Below are 18397 nucleotides of genomic sequence, written 5' to 3' on the forward strand. Positions count from 1 at the left end.
GGGCAGGGGCTGTGGGAGCAGGAGGGGGAGAGCCTGCACACTTGGGTAAGGAAGGAGCGGAGGGGCTTTTTCCGTGCAGTATGACGTGGGCTGTGACCTTTCCGACCCAGACCTCTAAGCCATCGTGTGGGGACCTTTCTTCCCCTTGACTTGGTTCTGAACAGAAGAGCTTGAACTCGGTCCTCCCTGAGCCCTTTCGGGGAACTCTCTTCTCTAGCTCTTGTGCCTTTTCCTGAAGCCAGACACAGAGTGATGTGAGTGACGCCCAGCAAGGGACAGGAAATGGATGAGGGGCTCTTGCCGCCATTGTAGGAGCCCTCCGGGTCCCGCAGAAATCCTTCGTTTCTTCTGTATTCAGGCCCCACCCAGCACAAAGCCTTTTCCTATTATTTAAAATCTGACTGAGGTACTTGTGTTCCCTGCGACTAAATGTGTCGGGAAATACCCTAAATCCTCCTTCTGTCCTCCCTACAGGAGCAGCTGCCTGCACTTTTCCTTCCTGAGTCTAGATAAACACAGAGAATGGCTGGAATACTTACTAGAATTTGCTCAAGATGTGGCCCCGATCCCAAACCAATACGACAAGCATTTCATGGAACGCGACTACACAGGCTACGTACTGGCTCTGAACGGCCACAAGAAATACTTCTGCCTCTTCAAGCCCCAAAAAACAGTCGAAGAGGAGGAAGCCATGGGGTCGTGCAGTGACCTTGACTCTTCCCTCCATCTGGGTGAATCTCGAGGGAAATCTTCCGGCCTTGGATCCAGGCCCATCAAAGGAAAATTGAGCAAGTTGTCCTTATGGATGGAACGGCTGCTGGAAGGCTCCTTACAGAGGTTTTATATCCCGTCGTGGCCTGAACTAGACTGAGAATTTCTAAAAGAGGCTCGAACTCTTCAGACTTTTTAACAGGCCCCTGTGAACCGGTATTTTCAGGACTCAAACTATCACAATGGACAGAGTATAGATTTTAGATTCTTCTTCCAGAACAGTGGCTAGAAGAATCTTTCCTTTGTCCTGTTCTAACCTAGGAGTGGAAAACACCAAACGCTGAATTCCCCACATCTGAATTCTTTCCTTTGGGTCTTTTTGCCTCATTTGAATGCCACACTATTTAAAATAGACTGCTCACTCCCTCTTCCTTTGTCGCCCGGCCCCGCGCTCGCCCCCCACCTCCCCTGTCCTGTCTCTGTGCTGTGGGACAAGCACAGGGCTGGACCCTGCAGCAGAGCCTGGGGGGACCTCGCGAGCCTGGTGTGCCGGTCGGGCCATCTGTCCCCCGCCCCGCCTCGGCCGTGCTTCTGCCGCGGTGCATGCTGTAACGGTGGGACAAGCCACCGCAGCTTCTGGGCCCTGTGTCTCAAAAGAGGCCTAGTTCCAAGCGATCTTACATTAGTGTTTTTTTCGGTAGTAAATGGCTAAAAGTATATTTGGGGGGTATCCTCCTACAACAGCTTGTCAGCCACGGTTTTAAAAGGTTAGGACTGCGTGGGGGTTTCTGCACGTATGTTTGGTTTTCTTCCCGAGACAAGAGAAGGGAGGGCTGGGCAGTGCCTGAGCAATGCCTTCTTGAGCATCCCATCAGCCCCCTCCCAAACACTAAGAGTAGCCGGGGAGGGATCCGCGTGGCAAGAAGTACTGTAATGACCTTGAGCCATTTACCTGTATGTTTTCAGATGCCTTTCTGCCTCTGTCAGTTTCAGGGTGTGGATATTAGGAGCCATAACTTGTAATCTTGCTCTCTGAACGTAGAGGTAAGCTGCTATAAGCCAGTAGATGTTAAACTGACGACACGTTATTCCTGCCGTGAGTCAGGCTCAAGGAACCTCTTCCCTACAGTGATGTCTCTTTAGTAAACTATCAGACATATCTTTGTATCAAGGAACTTAAAATTTCTCAGCAATTGTATTTTGAATACTGTTACCCCAAAAGTGCTGTGTCTTCAAGTCCTCTTTGGTGACAAGTGAGCCAAGACACATCCTAGGCTTCCGTTTTGCTCACTTTGAGCTTCTGGCCTATATTTTGATGTCTCATCTTAATTGTTTTCACTCTTAAGTTACAACTGCTTCACCAGTAACAGGGTCAGACCTGTCATCAGCACCCCAGCTCGCTGAGCTCCAGTGAACGATGGACCCCAGGCGGGGCCCTACCAGCCAGTTAAGAGAGCTTACCTTTTCTTTTTAAAGCACGCCACCAGTGGAGTTTGGACAGCCTCAAAGTGTTCAAATGTCAAAACAAGTTGCTTTTTTGTAAAGTGAAGGGTCAAAATCAGTGATGGGACAAAATAGGTCAATATTTTCTTTAATCGTAATTGCTTTAAACTAAGCCATTTGGATTGAGCTACAGTGGCAAGGAACAAATTATTTGAGCCCAGAAATCCCTAGTTTTCGTGGAATCTGTAGCTTTATTTAAAAAAATAAATCACTGCCAGGCTTTATTTTTCCACATGATCCTCTAAAAGTGGGTGTTTATTCTTATTGCCGTATCTCATGGCATCTGGCCTAGGTAGAACTGATCAAGGAATTCATTTTTGGCTCTGTGATGCACCAAGTCCTCAAAATTATTTTCTGCATCTCTTATGGCCAAGTTGCTTATACGAGTAGTATTTTGGTTCAGTGGTAGGTTTTTATTTTTTTAATTTCTGGTACTAATGGGATTCCTGACCTTAATTTCTGAAAACCAAAAACACCCCAGATTCGTTCACTTTAAAAAATTGTATCATTAAAATAAAAAGCACCTTCAGACAGCTGCACCTGTCATTTGTATAAAGAAAGGAAAGTGATAATAGTGAAAGCGTTCCTAGGAAATATTTCAATCCAAAAAAAATCATCTACAGATCCGTTTGGGGGCTGGTAGCTATCTATGTCCCCCAAGAGGAAACTGGGAAGCTTTTAAACTGACCTTTACCCTTGACCACCTAAGCCTTTCCTCCTGAATGTCATTTCCATGAATCTGTTTACTTTTGTGTCAAATGTATGAGCCACTGCCCTGGTCAGCCAATGCTACCATTTATCTTACATATGTAATCACACAGACCCAATTTTGGTTCTAAGTTAACTTCCTAGTCTTCGAGTGTCTTGAAACTGACAACGTTGATGTTTTCAGAGGTAGGTTTTTCTGATTGATACAGACTCTGCACCATGTTTAGCAGATGAGGACAACAACTGGCTGAAACAAACCTTTGTAGATATACGCACCCATTTTTTAAAAAATTTTTTTATCAGCCCAGGTGTCGGTGGCACAATCTAACACCGAGTTCATCACCTCCAACTAGGCAACATGTCAGCGAGCAGGCCTGCCCTAACTCCCACTGGGCACCACAGGCTCGCTGCCTTCGCTTATCGACCGTGAAAACTTGGTTGTGGTTTCAAATAATAGGTTGATTCCCTCCTTATTCAGTACGTAAATGTTTTCCTGCTATAAAAAGAAGTGGGATCTGAATGTGTTTTAAGTGATTTGCATTGTTTGGGGAAAGGGATTAGGAGCAAACACTCAAACATTTTTTTCCAAGTAAAATTCTTGAAAAGCTGATGCAAAATATTCTTTACGGCTGAAACGTTGGTCATGTCCAAATACCTGACATTGTCCCTTGAAACAAACGCAGCGTGTCTGCTGCCGAATCTGTTCAGTTTGTCAAGGAGGATGATGACGCTTTCGAGACAGACCTGAAAAGAAGGTGAATATTTTGCACTTTTGATACTCTTAGGAACAAATAACTTATTTGGCAAATGGTGTCTTTTTTATGTTGTTTTTGTTTTGTATTGTGAACAGGCGCTGAAGCTGATGTTATTTTGTTTTAAGAATATTACAGACTGGAAACAGAAATAAACTATTTTAATGTGTGATGATTATGGGTAGCTCTTATGTCACGAGATGATGATTTGACTATGGACACATTATCAACAAAACTGAATTCGCATGTAACTCAACACGTGCTTAAGGTCATCACGCCTCCACTGCAGATTTGGGGAATTGCTGTCATAGAGGGTGGGTCAGCTTGAAGAGAAGATAATGCAAAACAGGCTCAGAGGGAGCGGGTTAAGGAAAGGCCACTAAGAGCCAGCTGATGTCACCTGGTTTTGAAGACATTCTTGCATCTTCCTGGGCTTTTTTTTTTTTCTTTTTTTGCGGTACGCGGGCCTCTCACTGCTGTGGCCTCTCCCGTTGCGGAGCACAGGCTCCGGACGTGCAGGCTCAGCGGCCATGGCTCACGGGCCCAGCCGCTCCGTGGCATGTGGGATCTTCCCGGACCGGGCCACGAACCCGTGTCCCCTGCATCGGCAGGCGGACTCTCAACCACTGTGCCACCAGGGAAGCCCTTCCTGGGCTTTTGAGTGGGAAGTTTCTTTATTAGGATCTGCCTGTTCTTTTTTCTTTCAAACTTTTTCTATGTTCACGATGGTCCTAAAACCAAGATGCTCCTCTGTGTAGGGGCTGTATTTTAAAGGAAGATACTATAGAAATATGGAATGTTTTTCTACAGTATTATTTCATAGGGTTTTTTCATTTCATTCCTCCAGATTTTAGATAATCTTAAACTAAATTCTCCATCCCTTTCCCCTTTATCCTCCATCACCATTCATCAAAGGAAAAAAAAAAAAAGCACAAATGCATTTTTTTTAAGTTAATTCAAACACCTTAGGAATATTAGCTGTTTGGATTAGAGTTCTACTGTAAACCCCTATTGTAGAGCCACCAGTGACACTTTTAGCAGAACGTTTTGTTGGCATAAACTCTTTAGTACTCAGATTGCTTGCACATAAGTTCTTCTGGAGAATTTGTCATCCGGGCAAGCTCTTGTTTTATCTTGAACATCGTAGCACAACATTCAGGCGACTGTCACTTTGGGGAGAACACACAGCATCTCAAACAGCAGGTTAGCCGCCACGAGGGCTGTGTTTCCTACAAAGCAGTGAAAAACCCAAACGTGAACACCACACAGACCGCCTCCTGAGGCCGAGCCCCTCGGGCTCCTCAGCCTTTGTCCCTTTGTGCTTCCCTTCCCAGAGTCCTGCCTTGCGCGCTCCTCTGCGGTTCCCCACCGCCCCGTGGACATGCTTTCCCCGGCGTTCTCTCCATCAAGCATCATTCAGGAAAGGTATTTTAAAATTCAGAAGGCTCTCTGTTTACTCTGAGAACAGATTTCCCCCAAAGGAAAACCTATCATATTGGTGTGTATCGTATTTACTATCTATCCTCTAAGGCTAACGGGCCTAACCCTGTAAGTTTTTCTAGATTAAAATTATTGGGATGGAATTGGCTTTGAATCTCTCTCCTAAACCAGCTAACTCCCCCACTTTATCAATATTAATAAATACCATTTATGCCTTGAGAATTCACTTTTCAATGAAATATCCAAGGCGGATGGCACTGGGCAGCCCTATCGCTGAACTGCATGCTGGTTTCTCTCTCTTCTGCTGATGGGTGGGCCAGCTAACAATCCTTAGCCGCCTCCCAGGGGTTTTGCTAGGGTTCATTAGCTCACATCTGTACGGTGTACAGTAATAGGTTTATTTTCTTCACTGTAGGACATACTCAGCCGGTTCCCGAGTTATATAAAGGGACCCATCCATCTACTTATTAACTAGATTAATACAATTTAAACTAGCCGCTGGGACTTCCCTGGTGGCGCAGTGGTTAAGAATCCGCCTGCCAAGGCAGGAGACACGGGTTCAAGCCCTGGTCCGGGAAGATCCCACATGCCGCGGAGCAACTAAGCCCGTGTGCCACAACTACTGAGCCTGCTCTCTAGAGCCCGTGAGCCACAACTACTGAGCCCATGTGCTGCAAGTACTGAAGCCCACGCGCCTAGAGCCAGTGCTCCGCAACAAGAGAAGCCACTGCAATGAGAAGCCCGCACACCGCAATTAAGAGTAGCCCCCACTTGACACAACTAGAGAAAGCCCGCATGCAACAAAGACCCAACGCAGCCAAAACTAAAAAATATAATAAAAAATAAATTAGCCGCTGCCTACGAATCACATTTGTCTCCCTTACTCACCAGAAGGATCGTACGGCGGTGAAACCTCCACAAGATCACAACCCACCACGTTCAGGCCTTGACAACCCCGGATGATCTCCAGAGCCTGTCCAAGATGAAGCTTGAGTTGTCCAGAGAGGTAATCATTGACAACAGAAAGCAACCAGTAGAGGCCTCCATGGATTTCTCCCAACACGGGCCTGCCCTTCGACTTGGAACTGTCGCTTTCCCTCAATAAACATTCATTGACCACCAGGCACCCTGGTGGGATCACAGAGACAAACCAATCGCTTCAATGCCAGCATGAAGGGCTTCAGGAATAGTCTGAGCACCTGTCGCAGCCTGAAGAGGCTGGGGGAGGCTCCCCCAAGGTGGAAACACTTAGCTCAAGGAACTGACCAAGCAGAGGAGTAGGGAGAGGGCAGCCCAGGGAGAGGGAAAGACACATGCAAAGGCGCCAAGACGGAAGAAGTACTAGTAGTCAGACGTGGCCGGAGATAGGATGAGTGAGGGGGGTGGCAGGAAGAGCGTCACTTTGCTTCCGTTCTGCAGGTGAAAAGCAGGAAGGATGCGAAGCCAAGGAATGAGGAGTGTGTTCTAGAAAACTGACGGGAACTGGGAAGGGCTTTAGAGAGGCTGTTATGACCATCCTCCTTTCTGAGAGGATAGAAGGTAGTTGATTAGTTCAAGCAGTCTTCATTCATTTACTCCAGTATCTGTGAGTACCTCCTACTTATGTCAGACACTCTCCTCGGCTCGGAGAGTAGTGAACAGAACAAAGGTCCGCCCCTGGAGCTTTCCTTCTAGGTAGGGCCGCGCTCCAGTTCTGCCTCCGCGTGCTATGCTCAGCATACCATGGGAGCTTTCTTTGGGGGTTTCTAAAACTCTTGAACTACCCTGGGAGGTGTTAATCCCACTGTGCATACCTTTTTTTTTTTTTTTTTTTTTTTTTTTTTGCGGTACTCGGGCCTCTCACTGCTGTGGTCTCTCCCGTTGCGGAGCACAGGCTCCGGACGCGCAGGCTCAGCGGCCATGGTTCACGGGCCCAGCCGCTCCGCGGCATGTGGGATCTTCCCAGACCGGGGCACGAACCCGCGTCCCCTGCATCGGCAGGCGGACTCCCAACCACTGCGCCACCAGGGAAGCCCTGTTCATACCTTTAAAATTTAACCCCAAAAAGGTAAGTTTGGTGTCTGAACAGGGGGCACTACCATATTGTCCCCATGAACAGGTGGACCAGAGGCGGAAAGACCAAATAACGGACTATTATATCCCAGATAAGAAATGAGGGCCCTTGCCAAAATCAGTCACTCATCAATAAGGGAGAATCCAAACCTGTGATCAGCCCTGAGCACAATAAAGGCCCAGGTGCTCTGCTTTTAAAAGCCCATCCTGATTTCTAAAGACTCAGTTCAGGTCCCAGGAAAGTGGGGAGCTAAGTATCCTCACCCACAGGAAGTGTCACTGGTGGAGCCTCCTCACCTGACTAGGGGTGAGGCCAGCAATTTCGGGTGTCCCTGTCCCTGGGGCATAGGCAGGGTCCAAGCCGTCGATATCAAAGCTGATATAAATGGGTCTGACTCCCATCTGCTGCCTCACTTTTCCCATCAGAGGAACCAGCGACTTCATCCAGCAGTCTTCAGCCAGGACCACCCGGAAGCCCTGAGAAAGAATTGAAGAGCAGCAAGGTGATACTTGGGCCTGGCAGCATTTACTGGGCATTTCCTATAGGCCTACCCCGTGTTCGGCTTATGTGCACCTCGAAGTTGACCCCCGATACCCATGAGGAGGGAACTATCGTCCCCATATCAGACCCATCGCCTTGGGTCTGGACCTCCTCCACTCTTTTCCAAGCCAGCAGCATCCAAGGGCCTGGTTTGTTTCTGCTTGTCCCCCTCCCCAGCGATGAGAGGCCTCCTCTGCCTCGTGAACTATCATCCCCGCTCCTATCTGCTCCACATGACGCAAACTCACCCTTCTGTCCCCACTTTGAGCTTGATTAGCAAAGTCCCTTTGAATCCATAGCCTCCACTGAGTGGGCAATGGAGAGAAAGGCACTTTGGGGTCGGGGACAGAGGGAGGGCCCTTCGGCCTGTCACCTGGCTCCGGCTGTATCTGTAGGTATCCAAGGTCATGGAAGAGCCCCGGATGCCGATCTGTACCACGCGCTTACAGTCCAGGAGTCCCTCGTCCACGCAACGGCGGAAGGGCGTCCCGTGATAGAGCTTCTCACCCAGGGCCTTGTCCGCCACGTCCATGTGTGCATCCACGTGCACCAGCCCCATAGGCCCATGCCTGATGACAACAGGGCGGCTCAGAAGCCAGGCCTCCCAGTGGGGCCTGAACACCACCACCCTCCAGGCCGCCAAAACTTGATGACAATTCATAGCCGTGGAGGGGGGATGTGGCATCAGTTACCAGCCTTGCAACTGGTTTCTGTCTTCAAACCACTTAGCTTCTCAGAAGGACAATGAGCTCAGAGAAGTCAAGCAGAAGATAGTCACGTGCTTTAGCTGACACTCCCTACCTATCACCCAGAATTTTCTTCACTTACAGATGGAGAGGGCTGGGAGGATGAAAGTAAAGGGTGGCGGCTCAGGTGAGCTCATCTGAAGGCTCTAACCAGTACCACCCTTTCTCCAACTGCGGTAACCAGGAAGCAGCTTCTACTCCGCTCTCTCTCTCTAATCCCCATCAACCCTGCCAGCCGCCCCAAAGAAACAGACAATCCAAATCAGTGCCAGGCAAACACAGCTTCCAGAAAAGCCTTGTACCCACCCACCCACCCCCAACCAGAATGCCACCCACATAGCTTTCCTCTATAGGAATTCTGGAGCTCACCACCTTGGCCCATCTGTCTATTTCTCAAACTAACCAAAATTAGTCAATCCCTGCTAGATTTTCACTACTGGAAAAATCCATCTTCTCATCCTCTGGGAAAGGGGCCCTTTCAGGAAAAAACAGGGCCTCTCCTCAGCAAGCAATACCATTGTGCCTGTCAGTATTTGTATTTGGCCTCTGAAGCAAAACAGAAACTGAAGTTAACTGGGGTTGTGTATTTCACTAGGGGCTCATCTTCCAAAAACAGAGGCAAATGCTGAGCGTGCATACCAGGGCAGATCTAGGGCAAGGGCGGGTGGCCAGGGTGTTAATAATAAATTGTCTTGGCTCCCATCTGGTGACTGACAGACACACCTGGAGCTTGACCTTAATTTTGATCCATGGAAGCAACTCAGTGGGGAATTTCCCATCATCCCCAACAACCTGAGGCAGCAGAGGTCACCTGACGCCATCTAGCAGAAAACAGCTCATTCCCCAGCTCCGGCCTTTGGGACTTACTTTTCTGCCATCGCTTGCAATATAGGATAGGTGATTGTGTGATCTCCACCTTCAAGGAGACAAAAAAAGAAGAAAACATCTGGAACGTGGATAAGATTCGAGGACCACGTATCGCCTAGAATGATCTTTAATCTGCCCAATTCTGCCACCCTTTCGATTAGACTGGAAGAACTATAACCCCAGCTAAAATATGATCTTGTTCAGTGGTGGAGAAATGGCCACTAAATGTTTGACATTACATTGTCATTTAAAAGAGGAAATTAAGGCTTATAGGGAAAATGCTCGGACCAGCTCTGTCCAGTTGAACTTCCTGCAGTGACACGCGTGTTCTGTATCTGCACTGGCCAACACGGTGGTCACTAGCCACTGGCTATGGAAATGTGGCTCACGCAACTGAAGAACTGCATTTTTTATTTTATTTAATTGTAATTCATTTAAATAGCCACATGTGGCTAGGGGCTACCATAATGGACAGCACAGGCCTAGAAAAGTATTACCATTGATAATTATTAATAACAACAACAGCTATATTTATGGAAGCTTAAAACATGCCAGTCACAAAGTTGGGCACTTTATATGCACTTTTGTTATATGCCCCTGACACAATATAAGAAGGTAGGTGGTGGTATTTTTATTCCCATATTACAGATAAGGAAAGGAAGCATCAAGAGCTAGTGAGAGGTGGAGCTGAGATTTCAAACCACGTCAGCCAGAAACCCCACTCCTTACCACTATGCTCTGCAGGCTGGGCCCTCTCATTTGGCAAAAATAAATTTGGATATTTAGAAAAAGGTACTATTTTGACTATTGGTGAACAGGAAGAGAAAGAACTGCTACAGTGCGAGTGGGGCAGGGTGGGGGAGGGTAAGAGGAAAGCTGCTCTATAGATTGACATAGACCCTGACGAAAGGAAAAGACCCCCTTGCAGTTCTCTCAAATAAAGTCATTGAAACAACATCCTTGAATACTTAAGAAGTCACAACTAAGCCCCTGCTGGCAGCCTCCTCGGGCCTGGCATCAAGGGCTGGGACAAGGTGAGGTGGATAGAGGCATTTGCCGGATGCAAAATTGAAGGGACACCAAAAAAAAAAACTCAGTAATTGGGGAATTCCCTGGTGGTCCAGCGATTGGGACTCTGCACTTACACTGCAGGGGACCTGGGCCCCATCCCTGGCCAGGGGACGAACGAAGATCCTGCAAGCTGTGTGGCCAAAAAAAAAAAAAACTAAGTAATCAAGATAAATATTATTTTAATGTAATATTTTAAAAAATCAAAATCAGTGCAAAAAAAAAAGGATCCATGATAGGAACTTCCCTGGTGGTGCAGTGGTTAAGAATCCACCTGCCAATGCAGGGGACACAGGTTCGAGCCCCGGTCTGGGGAGATCCCACATGCCACAGAGCAACTAGGCCCGAGAGCCACAACTACTGAGGCCCGTGTGCCTCAGAGCCCGCATGCTGCAACTACTGAGCCCATGTGCCAAGAGCCCGTGCTCCACAACAAGAGAAGCCACCACAAGGAGAAGCCCACGGTACTTTATTTTATTTATTTATTTTTCTTTTTTATAAATTCATTTTATTTTATTTTTGGCTGCGTTGGGTAGTCCCAGGGAACTGCGCCACCAGGGAAGTCCCTTTTTTTTATTTTTATTTTTGGCTGTGTTGGGTCTTCATTGCTATGCACGGGCTTTCTCTAGCTGCGGTGAGCGGGGGCTACTCTTCCTTGCGGCGCGCAGGCTTCTCACTGCAGTGGCTTCTCTTGTTGCAGAGCATGGGCTCTAGGCACGCGAGCTCAGTAGTTGTGGCACATGGGCTTAGTTGCTCCGCAGCATGTGGAATCTTCCCGGACCAGGGCTCGAACCCACGTCCCCTGCATTGGCAGGCGGATTCTTAACCACTGCGCTACCAGGGAAGTCCCCCATGATAAACTCTAAATAAAGATAGGATCAGCAACTGTGCTGTTCTGAGCCATACTGGAACCTGAGGCAAAAAGGGAAATCAGTAATATGTATTGCTGACTTTTTGGCACCCCTTAAATTTGGCACCAAGGTGAGTGCCTCACTTGCTTCACCCTGGTCCATCCCTGTCAGTCACATCAGTCCAAGAATGTAAATATCCTCTCCCCAGGGGTTAAAATAAATGAACTAAAAATGTTCCCTTTCCTACTGTCTCCATATTGCCAGTGGCTCCCCCTGGAGAAGTAACCGTACTCCAGCTCATGATAAATAGACCCTGAGCTCAGAGAACTACCCTCTCCCTTGCAGATGCCATTACCCAAGGTCAGAGGAATACAGCCAGCTGCTACAATGTTCTGATAGGCCTCTCGAATTAGGCGGCAGCTGTCCTGAAGGTTGTAAAGATTGACATTCACATCGCCTAGGTCTGCAACCATGAGGGACTGGAAGGGGAGGGCTCCTGTGCTAGGGTTGGCTGTCCGAAGCAGCACCGACTCTTCGCGGATCCGTCGGGGTCCAAATCTGGAGGAGAAAGCATCAGCCTGTGAGCCATCCCTAAAGGTTTAGAGGCTCTGCCTAGGCCAGGGCTTCCCAGGCTCCGTGCTGGGGCTGGCTGAATCTTTGCTGCAGGGGGTAGGGGTCATCCTATACATTGCAGGATGTTTAGCAGCAACCCTGGTCTTTACCCACTAGATGCCAGTAGCAGCCCTTCCCCCACGTTGTGATAACCAAAAATGCCTCCAGACTCTGCCAAATGTCCCCTGGGGGGAAAATGTCACACACACGTTGAGGACCACTGATCTAGCCTATATAGTGAAGAGATTAAAGGTACAGACTTAGAAGCCCACCAATCACCAATTTGCTAAATGGCATTAGATAATGTCTTAATCTCCCTGAGCCTCAGTTTCCTAAACTGTTGCTGCGGAATCGTAAATAGCTGATGTTCAATAATTAGAAAAATCGATTTTACTTCCTCTAACTTGATCTTAGGAAAACTGCCTTATTTTGGGGACTTCCCTGGCGGTTTAATGGTTAAGACTCCGCATCTCCACTGCAGGGGGCATGCGGTGATCCCTGGCGGGGGAACTAAGATCCCACAGACTTCGCGACCAAAAAAAGAAGAAAAAATTGTCTTATTTGGAGCAAATTCTTGAGTCACGTGACATCTAGAGGTTTGGGGAGGGGCAACCAGCTTCTGTTCTCAAACTTAATGTCCCCTGCTTCTGTAAACCGGGGTACCGACAGCCACCATCCAGCTAGGCCAGGGAAGGGGGCAGGGAGAAGGCTCAGTCCTTAAACCCCCTTTCTTTACCAATGGATGACACGGCTGAGCCCTCAGGGTTGCTTGAGGGAAACCAGCTGTCTCTCAAAGGATTGGGGGCACTTTGGAGCCAGGCACTGGCTTCCAACTCAACCCTGGGTGAGGGAAAGCGCCTCTCCATGAGTTTTGTGTGCGCAGTGGCCGCCAGGCTGTCCCAACACGTGTCCCGGAGTCCTTCGGGGCTTACCTTGCCCCGGGCCGGTTGGAGGTCCCAATGTCCAGCGGCACCCCGATGAAGGCAGCATCCAGCCCCTCGGGGGAGGCCTGCACGGGCAGCCGCATCATGGAGCAGATGCCCACCGACCGGGCCACGAACTCGGAGCTGGGAGGTTGGTTCCGGGGGGCGTCGGAGGCCTGGCAGCTCTGGCTGCTGCCGGGATCGCAGAGCCCCGCCGCAGGACGCACGCGACCCCCGAGAACCAGCCCCCGCGCGCCCCCGCCGCCCCCCGGGCCCCGGGCGCAGCCGGACGCCAGCAGCCGCAGCATCCCGCCAGCCCCGCTGGTCCCCGCAGCGGCCGGGGCGAGTGTGCCAGCGCCCGAGACGCCCCGGGCTCAAAGGGCAGGGGCGCCTGGAGATCACGGGCGGGGGAGGGGCCCAGGGATCGGGCCGCTCTCCCGCTGCACACCTTCCTGGACTTCGGCCTCCAGTTCCTTTCATAACTAGAGCCAGGCCCGGGACTCCCTACCGACGTCCACCGCACTGGCCCAGGTGGGTCCCTCCCCACCGAAATCAGGCCCTTGGCAGCTTCTTCTCCCAGAGTAACACCTAATGCAACTTCCCTGGCAGTCCAGTGGTTAAGACTTTAGGCTCCCACTGCAGGGGACACATGTTCGATCCCTGGTTGGGGAACTAAGATCCCACAAAAACCTGAAAGATTTGAAGAGGAAAGACCTTTCTCTAAGCGAGAGAAATTGGAGCATTTTTAAAAAAATAATGTACCAAGAAATATCTGGGTGGGAGTCTCAGGAAGCAGAGTCTTTCTAAATTAACCTTTTTTAAAAAGGACTTGGAAGCGAGCCCACATGTGCAGTCCTCTTTATCCCTAAGGGGGGGGGGGAGTGATCTGTAATGCAGTTATGGGAGCCATTTTGCGGTATTATACATTTTTTAATCTCTAGAACTTGAGATTGAATGGGAAAGGCCCGAGTTTGCATTAAATTTGTCCCTTTATATAAAATCACACATTAACTCACATCACCCTGCAGGGTGAGGCAAAGTCTCCTAAAGATCAATAACAGGTATTCAGTGTGGCCATAGGCTGCCGAGCAGGTCCCTGCCATTTTCTGGAGCAAATGCAAGAATCTCTTGGTTATTCCCTTAACACCTTTTTAGTTTTTAATTAATTTTCATTGGAGTCTAGTTAATGTACAACGTTGTGTTAGTTTCAGGTGTACAGCAAAGTGAATCAGTTATACATATACATAGATCCACTCTTTTTTATCCTCTTTTCCCATATAGATCATTACAGACGAGTGAGTAGAGTTTTCTGTGTTATACAGTAGGTCCTTACTAGTTTAACACCCTTATGCCTAGATTCTACCACTGTTTCTTTCATATGGTTTGTCCTGAATGTATCATTTTCTTACTGTCTTTTTTTTCCTTTCATTCTTCTCACAAGTATTTGCGTGCCTATTATGTGCCAGGCACTATGTCACAGCAACTCCAACCTCCCTCTTCATCATGCGCTACTGCCGAACACGCCCTTCCTTTCAATTTTCCGCAGGTGGCTTCTTTGACCAGGTGTGCCCCTGCTCTCCGATGGCTCCTTCTCTGATGGCAGTCTCTTCCAATATCAAGGTAACCATTTTCACCTAGAGGCAGATAACTCGCAACCCATATCCCAGCCCTGGGCTCCAGTCACCCATTTGCTAACTCCCTACCTAGATGTTTTTTTTGGTTTTTTGTTTTTGCGGTACGCGGGCCTCTCACCGCCGCGGCCCCTCCCGTTGCGGAGCACAGACTCGGGACGCGCAGGCCCAGCGGCCATGGCCCACGGGCCCAGTCACTCTGAGGCACGTGGGAATCTTCCCAGTCCGGGGCACGAACCCGTGTCCCCTGCGTCGGCAGGGGGACTCGCAACCACTGCGCCACCAGGGAAGCCCTACCTGGATGTTTTGACAACACCTCAGGTGGGCTACAAGTTCAGCCAGCAACTTCCCACGTCCCTCTCTTTGATCCTGCCCCTCTCCCCCACCATCCTTTGGTAAGTCGTGATGGTTTCCCATGTGAAAGCTCTCCATGGCTACTCTGGTTCAAGCTTTCCCACCTCTAGCTTTCCAATTGGTCTCACCACAGCTAGTGTCACATAGACTTTCCTGCCAGATAAAGCTTCCTGAAGCCAATCCACTTTCTAATCGTATTTCCAGTTATGCATCTTCACGCCCTTATCTCTCCAGCCATTGTTCACCTTACACAGCCCCACTTTCTTGCCTCCTTTCCTTTGCTGGAATGCTCTCTCCCTAGCTCCCATCACCACATGCCCAATGTTCAGCTGAAACCCGTGCTTACACGACTCTCTCCGTAACTCTCATAAAACCTTAACACTTTTCTACCTGGGATAAATTGGGATCTGGAATCAGAAACAACTTAAATCTTGGGACTTCCCTGGTGGGCCAGTGGGTAAGACTCCACGCTCCCAGTGCAGGAGGCCCGGGCTCGTTCCCTGGTCGGGGAGATCGATCCCACATGCATGACGCAACTAAGAAGTCTGCATGCTGCGACAAAGATCCCGTGTGTGGCAACTAAGACGTGGAGCAGCCAAAATAAATAAATAATAATTTTTTTTTTTTAAAGAAACAACTTAAATCTTTGGTCCACTATCAGTGAATCTCAATCATTGTTGGCAGAATTTCCAAATATTTTATATTATTTACCAGTTAAGGGATTCCCTGGTGGTCCAGTGGTTAGGACTCCGAGCTTCCACTACAGGGGGCATGGGTTCAATCCCTGGTCGGGGAACTGAGATCCCACATCCCGTGCAACGTCAGCCAAAACAAAACAAAACAAGACAAAAACAAACAAAGAAACACCTATATAATTTACCAGTTAAAATTTCCCTAGGGGGGGTTTCTCTGGTGGCGCAAGTGGTTGAGAGTCTGCCTGCCGATGCAGGGGACACGGGTTTGTGCCCTGGTCCGGGAGGATCCCACATGCCACGGAGCAGCTGGGCCCGTGAGCCATGGCCGCTGAGCCTGCGCGTCCGGAGCCTGTGCTCTGCAAAGGGAGAGGCCACAGCAGCGAGAGGCCTGCGTACCGCAAAAAAAAAAAAAAATTTCCCTAGGGAGTTCCCTGGTGGCTTAGTAGTCAGGGAACTGAGATCCTGTAAGCTGCGTGGCACAGCCCAAAAAAAAAAAAAACAGCTTACCCAAAAACTTTCAAGTAAATCTGTCACTCCAGTAACTCATCATTTAACCTAGCCCACCAATGTGTACATCCTTAAGGCACCCCAGCCAGGGAAGGGTGGACCTAACATGTCAATCTGAGCAACTCACCCTTTTGAACCTATTTCCTACTCTGTAAAATGGGATGATAATCTTTACTGGTGGTTCTTATGAGGGTTAAATGAGGTCCACTGTGAAAGCACGGTAAACCATCCACTGATAAATAATAAGTAGTGTTATCATTGCATGTTTTGTTTCCTCTACTGCAGAGTTTCCTCACCATGGTCATAGCACACTGGTATATTGCAACTGGGTTACATGTTGGATACAACATAAAGATCCCATGGCCCTTGGGGCTGCCAGCTAGACCAAACACCTCTAGGTGCATACAGCCCATGGGGAGCTCCTGCAGATATGATCCAAGCAGAACAGAGTCTGTCATCCTGCCTTTCAATCTCTACAAGTAGGCAGAAGGATCAGCAGCATTTGCTGCTTGCCGTGTGTTACCACCTGGCCATCGACTTCAGAGGCCAGCTGCAGAGTGCACCGCTGCACGTTACAGACAAGCGCCCAGGGCCCTGCTAGAGGAAGTGAGCTCCAGGGGCCAAGGGGGAGCAGCAGCAACCCGAGATGCAGCTGGTCAGGGCTGGAGGGGCGAGGACACTGGTTGGAGGGCTCTGGCCAGAGCAGCCCCAGATGGCTGACCCAAATCTGTCTTCACATAGTATCAGATATTTCTGTCCATTTTGGGCTGGTGTCCAAGCTAACTTCAGGGTGACTGCTTTAACAATGCTTATGGGCAGGGTGACATTAAAAATATTTAACATCTGAGATGGAACAGATATTGACCAATCAGAACAGATGCCAGGGGCTCTCCTGGTGGCACAGTGGTTAAGAATCTGCCTGCCAGCGCAGGGGACACATGTTCGAGCCCTGGTCCGGGAAGATGCCACATGCCGCAGAGCAACTAAGTCCGTGCACCACAACTGCTGAGCCTGCGCTCTAGAGCCCACGAGCCACAACTAATGAGCCTGCATGCCACAACCAACAAAGCCCGCGCGCCTAGAGCCCGTGCTCTGCAACAAGAGAAGCCACCACAATGAGAAGCCCACGCACCGCAACGAAGAGTAGCCTCTACTCACCACAACTAGAGAAAGCCTGTGTGCAGCAACGAAGACCCAATGCAGCCAAAAAAAACAAAAAAACAAAAGAACATAAGCCAGCTGGCCATTAACAGTGAATACCAGGTGGATATCACCCCCGAAGGAATGTGCTTTAAATGAGAGCTGTCATTATTTTTGTTGTTGTTGTTGTTATTTATTTATTTATGGCTGTGTTGGGTCTTCGTTGCTGTGAGTGGGCTTCCTCTAGTTGTGGCGAGCGGGGGCTACTCTTCATTGTGGTGCGTGGGCTTCTTACTGCGGTGGCTTCTCTTGTTGCGGAGCACGGGCTCTAGGCGCGCGGGCTCAGTAGTTGTGGTTAGTTGCTCCGGGCTTAGTTGCTCCGCGGCATGTGGGATCTTCCCGGACCAGGGCTCGAACCCATGTCCCCTGCATTGGCAGGCAGACTCATAACCACTGCACCAACAGGGAAGTCCCATGTCATTATTTTTAAATGCTTGACACAAAAGAGTTTGATTGGATTCAAGACCCATTAATGTTATCACAAGAAATTTCAATTGTACAATTGTTAATGAAAGAAAATAGACATTTCTTCAATTTTTTTTTTTTTTTCTGTACGCGGGCTTCTCACTGTTGTGGCCTCTCCCGTTGCGGAGCACAGGCTCCGGATGCGCAGGCCCAGCGGCCATGGCTCACGGGCTTAGCCGCTCCGTGGCATGTGGGATCCTCCCGGACCAGGGCACGAACCCGTGTCCCCTGCATCGGCAAGCGGACTCTCAACCACTGTGCCACCAGGGAAGCCCTCTTTAAATATTTTAACTTTTATGTTTTTTAATGTTAAAATTTTTAATTTGTATTATCTATTTGAGTTTCTAATTGTTCATGGCTATCAAGAACTTGAAGAGAGGGACTTCCCTGGTGGTCTAGTGGTAAAGAATCCACCTGCCAATGCAGGGAATGTGGGTTCGATCCCTGGTCAGGGAACTAAGATCCCACATGCTGCGGGGCAACTAAGCCCACGGGTCACAACTACTGAGCTCTTGCGCCTCAATGAGAGAGCCCACGTGCCACAAAAACTACAGAGCCCATGTTCCCAGGAGCCCACGTGACACAACTAGAGAGAGAAAACCTGTGCGCCACAACTAGAGAGAAGCCCAAGCACCACAACAATGAGACCCCACGCCTCAACGAAGATCCTGAGTTCCACAACTAAGACCTGACACAGCCAAATAAATAAATTAATTAAATAAAAAACAAAAACAAAAACAAGAACTTGAAGAGATCCTTCTTGAAAAGTTC

General features: G+C 49.0%; 2 protein-coding genes across 2 annotated transcripts in view; one reads left to right on the forward strand and one right to left on the reverse strand.

Annotated features, from left to right (window-relative positions):
- Positions 1-3846, forward strand: part of DNAJC16 (DnaJ heat shock protein family (Hsp40) member C16) — a 36917-nt gene extending 33071 nt beyond the window's left edge. Inside the window, exon 15 of the mRNA XM_065881680.1 lies at positions 475-3846. Coding sequence (XP_065737752.1) covers positions 475-871 — 397 coding nt within the window. The 3' untranslated portion in view covers positions 872-3846. The remainder of the gene's footprint in view (positions 1-474) is intronic.
- Positions 3847-4700: 854 nt separating this feature from the next.
- AGMAT (agmatinase (putative)) lies at positions 4701-13120 on the reverse strand. The gene is made up of 7 exons (XM_065893179.1): positions 12784-13120; positions 11595-11797; positions 9321-9369; positions 8081-8276; positions 7464-7643; positions 6003-6087; positions 4701-4903 (listed from the first exon to the last, which is right to left on the reverse strand). The coding sequence occupies exons 1-7, from the start codon at positions 13080-13082 to the stop codon at positions 4830-4832; spliced, it is 1086 nt and encodes a 361-aa protein (XP_065749251.1). The 5' UTR covers positions 13083-13120; the 3' UTR covers positions 4701-4829.
- Between the last annotated feature and the right edge of the window lie 5277 nt (positions 13121-18397).

Source organism: Phocoena phocoena, chromosome 1 (assembly GCF_963924675.1).
Source record: "Phocoena phocoena chromosome 1, mPhoPho1.1, whole genome shotgun sequence".
NCBI classification, from domain to species: Eukaryota; Metazoa; Chordata; class Mammalia; order Artiodactyla; family Phocoenidae; genus Phocoena; species Phocoena phocoena.